Source organism: Scomber scombrus, chromosome 3 (genome assembly GCF_963691925.1).
Source record: "Scomber scombrus chromosome 3, fScoSco1.1, whole genome shotgun sequence".
NCBI classification, from domain to species: Eukaryota; Metazoa; Chordata; class Actinopteri; order Scombriformes; family Scombridae; genus Scomber; species Scomber scombrus.
The window spans coordinates 35145782-35155155 of NC_084972.1; the positions used below are offsets into that span (position 1 = coordinate 35145782).

The 9374-nt window shown below is 41.3% G+C and overlaps 1 protein-coding gene across 1 annotated transcript; it reads left to right on the forward strand.

Moving 5' to 3' along the window:
• The first annotated feature begins 575 nt into the window (after nucleotides 1-575).
• LOC133977583 (E3 ubiquitin-protein ligase TRIM35-like) lies at nucleotides 576-7723 on the forward strand. The gene is made up of 2 exons (XM_062415783.1): nucleotides 576-831; nucleotides 6279-7723. The coding sequence occupies exons 1-2, from the start codon at nucleotides 576-578 to the stop codon at nucleotides 7616-7618; spliced, it is 1596 nt and encodes a 531-aa protein (XP_062271767.1). The 3' UTR covers nucleotides 7619-7723.
• Nucleotides 7724-9374: the final 1651 nt, after the last annotated feature.

Sequence of the window (9374 nt, forward strand, 5' to 3'; positions counted from 1 at the left end):
TGTGTGTGTGTGTGTGTGTGTGTGTGTGTGTGTGTGTGTGTGTGTGTGTGTGTGTGTGTGTGTGTGTGTGCGCTCTTATTTGTACATGAACTTTGCTCTTTTGTCTTTCTGAGTGGTAAACTTCTCAATGACTTTGGTCTTGTTTTTTAATGAAGCTGTGCTTGACTCAGGGAAATGTACCAATGTACCCATACTAATAAAACTCTAATCTAAATCTCTTAAAGTCAGGAATATCCAGTAAAATGTTCTCAATGAGAACATTGCCACTGCTGGGGCAACTTTTCTAGTTCCCCAGGAAGAGGGGAAATGACTGTACATGCAAATTACCCTCTAAATAATCGTTTATATGTTATATATGGCTCATTATTGATCATTCTAAACACATTCAACTATAGAACAAGCAGTAATTATTTATTTTTAACGATTATTTTGTGGGGGATATAAAAATGAAAAAAAAATCATTTTCCATCAGGAAGGATGGCACTATTGGCCAGCCGCCACTGTAGAGGAGGGAGGGGAACCATGACTGACTGTACTTTCTGTCTGCTGTGTTTTCAGCTTCACTCAGAGACTAAATGGCTTCCAGATCAGAGAAGGATCTCTGCTGCCCGGTCTGTCATGAGGTCTTTAAAGATCCTGTTCTTCTGTCATGTAGCCACAGCTTCTGTAAAGACTGTCTGAAGAGCTGGTGGAGAGAGAAACCAACACGTGAGTGTCCAGTTTGTAAGAGAAGATCTTCAAAGGGAGAACCACCTGTTAGTCTGGTGATAAAGAACCTGTGTGAGTCCTTCTTACAGGACAGAGATCAGAGAGCTTCAGAGGATCTCTGCAGTCTGCACTCTGAGAAACTCTTCTGTCTGGACCATCAGCAGCCAGTGTGTCTCGTCTGCAGAGATTCAGAAAAACACACCAACCACAGATTCAGACCCATCTCAACAGGTACAGTTTGTACCTGTTGCTTTATTTCTCAAACTTTAACACAGTGACTTTTAGTGTGTAATCACATGTTGTCACTCATAATGTGACTCAGTTAGTCAGTTTGTACCTGTTGCCTCTTGGTCACATGATCCACCAATTCACAGCTGTGTCATACCGCTGTTACGCCGATGACTCCAAACTGTACGTCTCATTCAGCCCTAAAACAACCTGGAGTCTCTGCACTGCTGCCTCGCTGCCATTAAGGACCGGATAGCCTCCAACTTCCTGCAACTGAACAGTTAACAATACTGAAGTCCTGCTTATTGAGCCTGATCACATATCCAATAGTATCACCACCTATCTTACTCCATTAACATCTAACATGCAACTCTGCCAAATATCAGGGAGTAGTTTTTGACCAACACCTCAACTTCAACCAACACATTAAGAGCCTCATTCAACCCTGTTATCTATGGATCAGAAATATTATAACTGAACAACTTATTCACACCCTAATTTTCTCCTTTCTGGACTATTGTAATTCATTATTCACATGTCTAAATGATGCAACAGTGTCTCGTTTACAGTTGGTTCAGAATACAGCAGCAAGGCTTCTTACAAGCACTTGACATAAGCTGAGTAAATGGGACGGTCTCGCTTTCGGAGGATTTCCTGGTTGTGTCACCAGATGTTCCCGCCCTTACCCTTACGTCACGATTTCTGCCGCCCAAGCATTACCAACGTCACATATTTTAACTGAAATTTTGAGGTTTTAGGGTCACTTGAAGTTTAACATATCAGCCGTTGGATGTTCAAATGAGTAAAAACCATTGACTGTATGAATATAAAAACCCAATACCTACATTGAAATGTGAAATCTGCGCCACTTGATGTCACCATTGTCTTTTTTTTTTTTCGGGACTGAGCAGCAGTGCCCAAAGGATCTTGGGATATTGGAGGCTGCGAAGGATAATAGCGGTGTATCCTCCAAAAAGAAGGAAAGAAGGCTGCATTTGAAGGAGCCTTCGAATTGGGACAGCCTTCGTGCAGCGTTGTGACGTAATCGGCCTTCAAATGCATCCTTCGAAGGATGCTGCCCATGAATTGGGACCATAGACTGTATATAAGAAATGGACGTAACATCTGTGACGTCACCCATTGGTTTGTGGACTGCTGCTCGGAGGCCAATAGTATCGGATCTGAGCAGCGCCATCTTGAAAATTTCAGGTGCATGCTGGGAAAAATAAAAACATGGATTCTACTTACATGGGCATCAGAAGGAGCATGAGGCGCCCTCCTGAACCTGTGAACCAATCAACCTGTCAATCACCACGTAGCCACGCCCTAATGCATACCCTGCTTTATCGTCACATATAAAATCAGGGAGGCCAAAATGTCCCAAATGAACATCATACTGCATTGAAAAAGGCTTTAAACTAGCGATTGAGACCATAAACACATTTTGAAAACGTTTACTGAGGTTAGAAATCAAGTGAGAAGTTGGTGAATTCTCCATTGACTTGTATAGAGACGGAAGTCCTTTTGACACCAAAACGGTCGCCCCCTGGTGGCCTTTTGATAGAATGCAGTTTTAAGTTACTTCCACATTGGCCTCATTGCAGAGGACCGGAACTCCCTGCTACATTAGAGTTTTAAATGACATAAGGTTAAACACTGACTCAGGCAAGGTGTCAGTTCTGGTCCTGTTGGATCTCAGTGCTGCGTTTGACACTGTGGATCACAGTATACTGTTGAACAGGTTGGAAACTTGGGCAGGACTCAGCGGAACAGTCCTAGAATGGTTCAGGTCCTACTTGGAGGAGCGGAGTTATTTTGTGACCATTGGAAGTTATGAATCCGATCGAGTTGCTATGACATGTGGAGTTCCTCAGGGGTCAGTTCTTGGACCCCTTCTGTTCAGTCTATATATGCTGCCTTTGGGTCAAATTCTGCAGAACTCTAATGTAGACTATCACAGTTATGCAGATGACACGCAGATATACCTAGCACTGTCCCCGGATGACTACAGTCCAATACAGTCATTGTGTCACTGTTTAGAGCAAGTAACAAATTGGATGAACCAAAATTTCCTTCAATTAAATCAGGACAAAACTGAGGTAATTGTTTTTGGCAATAAAGAGAAGAGGATTGCTGTCAGTAAACATCTCGAGTCACTCTCTCTAAAAACTAGCGACCAAGTCCGAAACCTTGGCGTGCTGATAGACTCAGATCTGACCTTCAGCAGTCATATCAAATCAATCACCAAAACAGCCTTCTATCAGCTTAAGAACATATCCAGAGTGAAGGGTTTTATGTCTCAAACAGACCAGGAGAAGTTGATTCATGCTTTCATCTCCAGTAGACTCGACTACTGTAATGGTCTTCTGACTGGACTCCCACAAAAAAGCATTAAACAACTGCAGCTCATTCAGAACGCTGCAGCTCGAGTTTTAACCAGAACAAAGAGATCAGAGCACATTACTCCAGTTCTAAAGTCTTTACACTGGCTCCCAGTCAGCTATAGAATAGATTTTAAAGTTATGCTACTGGTCTACAAATCACTGAATGGTTTAGGTCCAGAATACATGAATGACATGTTAGTAGAATATAAACCCAGTAGAGCTCTGAGATCTACTGACTCAGGTCAGATAGTGGAGCCCAGAGTTCAGACTAAACATGGTGAAGCAGCTTTTAGCTGTTATGCTGCACACAACTGGAACAAACTACCGGCAGAACTGAAATCAGCCCCAACTGTGAATATTTTTAAATCCAGGTTAAAAACACTTCTTTTCTCCTGTGCTTATGATTGAACTCTTTATTTCAAAGCACTTTAAATTTTAATCTTTCATTTGCACTCTATGTCCTTTTAATGATTTTAAAGCAAATCATTATTTTATGCTGCAATCTTATTTTTAATACTCAATATTATAGTATTTTATTCTCTCTTTCTATGTTTCTGTACTTTGTTTTTATTATTAGTGTGTGTGTGTGTGGGGGGGGGGGGGGTATGTATGTGTTGGATGATTGGGTTTTATTTTTATTTCTCAAATTCCATGTTTTTTCAATTTTTTCTGTTAAATGTTTCTTTTATGTAAAGCACATTGAGTTGCCACTGTGTATGAAATGCGCTATATAAATAAAACTGCCTTGCCTTGCCTTGCCTTGCCTTGCCTTGCCTACATACACAGCTATAGAGAACATTTCACTCCTGTCCTGGCTGAATTACACCGGCTCTCCCTCTGTTATAGAATTCAATTCATAATTTAACTAATAACTTTAAAGTCCCTACATGGTCTGTCTCTGCTTTACATTTCTGAACTTCTAACACGTTACTGCTCTGCACTGAAATCTCTCAGATCAGAAAATCAGATGTAAAATGTTTAAAACTAAAAGAGATAACATGCTTTTATTGTCGTAGCGTCAACACTGTGGAACAAACTCATTCTCAGCATCAAATCAGCTGAGTCAGCACCTCATTTTAAAAGCCTGTACAAACATTTCTATAATATTGTATAATTGCTGCTTTTTGTTGTTCATCTATTTATGCTTCATTATCATGTTTACTGTGTTTTTGTATATGGGTCAATGACGTATAAGGATTTTCAACAACTCAATTTTAGAATAATAAAAACCAACATATCTAATGCAGTAGTCCAAACATTCAGAATGTTGTGTACCTGAAGATTCATTACTGCATTAGATATGCTTGTTTTTATTATTCTAAAATTGAGTTGTTGTAAATCCTTATACGTCATTGACCCATATGTTATTGTGTTAATATTGTACTGTGTGAAGCACCTTGTTGAGTTGAGATTATCTTGTCACAGTACAGTAAGATAGGTGTGTTGAAGGGATTCCAGTGAGCTCAATGCAAACTGGGTATGTCTGTCCAGCAAGGGTATTTACTCTCTCCCACTGACACAGCTTCACCATCATGTTCTCTTCTCATGAAAGTTACGCTGACATCATCATTATGAAACTATGTGTTCCTCTTAAAAGCTCCACCTCTTACATTATATCTGAGAGGAAGCAGGAAACAGGAAACAGGAAGTCAGTGTTCAGCTGTGACTGAAAGGAGGCAGACAGACGGTCAGATTTAACTTCATTACAAAGCTGTGACTTTAACTGAGGACAGTTACAGCAGGGAGCACTGAAGTCCTGAAGCAGTGAAATAATTCAACTTCAACCTGCTGCTGACTGAAAAAACACCAAAGTTAAAGTAAGTGAAGAAACTTTCTACAGCAGGGAGGGAACCATAACTGACTTCCTGTTTTAACGTCTAGCATGTTGTTTTCAGCTTCACTCAGAGACTAAATGACTCAGCGTTAACATGTCATACATTGTTAATATATCATCAATATATCATTAATACATTGTTAAATGTGTAATCTGACTGGAATCATACAGTTTTGTGTTTGAATCGTTTGTCTCAACTCTGTGACATCATCATTAAGTCGGTTTCGTCTCTATCTGGAGGTTCCTCTCGTCCAATCATATCGCAGCGATCAGGGTTTTTGAAAGCTGGTTGCTGATTGGCTGCTGAGTGAGGAAGAGGCGTTCAGTTTAAAGCTGAGAGACAGCAGCTCTGCTCGGACCGCTCACACAGCGACGCACGGTGAGTCCTGCAGCTACATGAATCAGCTGTTTATACACCTGCATGTATATATACTGTGTGTGAGTTCATGTGGTTCTGCAGCAGCTGTGTGTTTGTTCTCTCTGTGCTTTAAATGGGAAATGAGGCCTGCTACTCAGCTCTGCTTTTCTGTGATGAGAGAATGAGATCAAACTATTTTAATCTCAGGTTTGTGCAGCAGCAAACAGTAACAGCACACCACATCCCTCTTTGCACATCTGGTGGTCAGAGAGTGTGGGACATAGCGCCCCTCTGCTCTGTTATCAGCCATCACTCACGTGTTGAGGTGACTTAAATTCAGTGCAGAGATGCCGGCAACAAGGCAGCGACATCTTGCTATTGTTGAACCTAATGCAACAGCCTCACTCTATCTCACACACACACACACACCTTGTATATATGTGCATAGCCATATATAGCAGCTGCTTTGTTTGTTTAGCTTAGTTGGTAGAATAGTTTTTGTTAATAGAAACAGTTTTTGACTTTGTTGATTATTGAATTGATTAATAAACATTATTATAGCTTTAAAGAGAAGTTCCTTCTGTCTATATTGTGCACATTTATCATGACCTTCACTGTTCACTTGTTGGTGCTGACATTTAAGCAGCTTTCACAGTCAAAGTGAAACTTTCTGCAGCAGGGAGGAAACCACAACTGACTTCCAGTTTTAATGTCTTGTCTGCTGTGTTTTCAGCTTCACTCAGAGACTAAATGGCTTCCAGATCAGAGGAGGATCTCTGCTGTCCGGTCTGTCATGAGGTCTTTAGAGATCCTGTTCTTCTGTCATGTAGCCACAGTTTCTGTAAAGACTGTCTGAAGAGCTGGTGGAGAGAGAAACCAACACGTGAGTGTCCAGTTTGTAAGAGAAGATCATCAAGAACTGATCCACCTTGTAACCTGGTGTTAAAGAACCTGTGTGAGTCCTTCTTACAGGACAGAGATCAGAGAGCTTCAGAGGCTCTCTGCAGTCTGCACTCTGAGAAACTCAAACTCTTCTGTCTGGATGAAGCTGCACCACAACACAAGAAGGAACTTGAGGAAACTCTGAAGCCCTTAAAGGAGAAGTTAAAGGTTTGTGAACAAGTTAAAGTGAAGTTTGATCAAACAGCAGAACACATTAAGGTCCAGGCCCAACACACAGAGAGGCAGATTAAGGAGCAGTTTAAGAAGCTTCACCAGTTTCTAGAAGGGGAAGAGGAGGCCAGGATGGCTGCTCTGAGGGAGGAAGAGGAGCAGAAGAGTCAGATGATGAAGGAGAAGATGGAGGCTCTGAGCAGAGAGATAGCAGCTCTTTCACACACAGTCAGAGCCACAGAGGATGAGCTGAGAGCTGAAGACGTCTCATTCCTGAACAACTACAAGGCTGCAGTGGAAAGAATCCAGCGCTGCCCCCTGCTGGATGATCCACAGCTGCCCTCAGGAGCTCTGATAGACCAGGCCAAACACCTGGGCAACCTGGCCTTCAACATCTGGAACAACATGAAGGAGATGGTCTCCTACACTCCTGTCATTCTGGATCCAAACACTGCTGGTCCACAACTCATCCTGTCTGAAGATCTGATCAGTGTGAGATATGAAGGAGAGAAACAGCTTCCTGATAATCCAGAGAGGATTAACTCCTTGATCTCTGTCCTGGGCTCTGAGGGCTTTAACTCAAGGACTCACAGCTGGGATGTCGAGGTTGGAGACAATAAAGCCTGGTTACTGGGTGTGTTATCAGAGTCTGTTCAGAGGAAGGGAAAAATAAGATCTGGATCATGGACAATAGGGTTCCATAATGATAAATATTTTGCATATGCACCACCAGCTCCCCGCACTGACCTCCCAGTGAAGAAGAAGCTCCAGAGGATCAGAGTGAATCTGGACTGGAACAGAGGAAATCTGTCGTTCTCTGATCCTGATACTAACACACACATACACATCTTCACACACACTTTCACTGACACACTGTTTCCATACATTAGAACTTGGGATAAACATCCACTGAAGATTTTCTCCACTGAAGGTCTCTGTGACAGTGAACCAGAGCAGGTAGATGTGATGATGATGATGAATATGAATATATAAATATACTCTACATGTAAAATACTGATATTAAATCAAGTTTTGATGTATTAACTTGTAATTGTTGTACATTGGATCAAATAGTTTGGTATTTGTTGGGTATGGGTTAGGGTTAGGGTTTGTGGATCTCTTGCATGTCATCTGCATCATTTTTGTACAAGAAACTAAACATTTGTGACAGTTTTTAGTTCAATCTCGTTGTAACATTGGCTCAAAATAACAGATTGTCAAAGTTAACCTGATGTTGTGTTGGTGCTTTATTTCTCAAACTTTAACATAGTGACTTTTAGTGTGGAAGCACATGTTGTCACTCATAATGTGAGTCAGTTAGTCAGTTTGTACCTGTTGCCTCTTGGTCACATGATCCACCAATTCACAGCTGTGTCATACCGCTGTTACGCCGATGACTCCCAACTGTACGTCTCATTGAGCCCTAAAACAACTTGGAATCTCTGCACTGCTGCCTCGCTGCCATTAAGGACTGGATGGCCTCCAACTTCCTGTAACTGAACACTTAACAATACTGAAGTCCTGCTTATTGATCCTGATCACATCTCCAATAGTATCACCACCTATCTTACTCCATTAACATCTAACATGACACTCTGCCAAATATCAGGGAGTAGTTTTTGACCAACACCTCAACTTCAACCAACACATTAAGAGCCTCATTCAACCCTGTTATCCACAAATAAGAAATATTATCAAATTTAAACCAATGTTCTCGAAAACTTGATTGAACAACTTATTCACACCATCAACACTCCTGTATAGATTTAACTAATAACTTTAAAGTCTTTACATGGTTTGTTTTCAACCAAATTTGGTAAGGTCTTGTACCTGGTCCAATTTTATCTGGATATCGGCTGTTGATCGGCCGTCTGGTTTTTACACTGATTTTTAAACTGTAATGTGCCTTTTCTGCCACTAGATGGTGCAAAAACATGTGTACGAATGAGGCCAACAGGTCAAAGTGAAGCAGAATGAATTTATGGTTCAACAAACCCAAAACATGATGTTCCTATATTAGGATGCAGGAGGTTAAAACTAAAGGACATAACATGTGTTTAGTGTTGTTGCTCCTCAGTATCAGCGGTAGATTACCTTCATAATGACTGCATGGCTGTTAATAATGTCTACTTCACGAGCAATGAGAAAGGTACAAGACAGGCCTGTCAGAGTGTGACACTCACACACACACACACACACACACACACACACACACACACACACACACACACACACACACACACACACACACACACACACACACACACACACACACAGCTATTGATCAGCCTGTAATCTTCTCTCTGAAGCATGAAGAATCCATCAGCGTGATCAGTGACATGGGAGACGTGTACACCAGTGTGTCATGTCCGTTCAGACTGAGTATGTTTATACAGACATTCCCCCCCCCCTTTCACCCCCCCCTTCATATTGGATGCCTGATGTTCATCCATCAGCTGTACGTTATGCTGGAGATCCTGTTTCACACTAAGAGCTCATCACTCAGACAGGAAGCTGATATCCAGCTGCACATTTACAGCAAAGGTAAAATTGGGTCAGTGACAAATAAATAAGTGTTGGTAAGATGAGTAATTCATAAATCAGTTAAACTAGTTTTAAAAGCAACATCAGGTTTGTTAAAATGTACATTTAGTATTTTTGTTGGTTTTATAGGAGATAAATTCAGACTGAACTCAGCGGCTCCGCAGCAAGACATCATGGAGGTCCGAGTTACGCCCAGTTCAATATA

Excerpts from the sequence above, each read along its gene's own strand:
- LOC133977583 (XM_062415783.1), top strand. The coding sequence starts at position 576 with ATGGCTTCCAGATCAGAGAAGGATCTCTGCTGCCCGGTCTGTCATGAG. Across the intron at positions 832-6,278 it reads AGCTTCAGAGGATCTCTGCA|AGGAGGATCTCTGCTGTCCG; the intron begins GTCTGCACTCTG and ends CTTCCAGATCAG.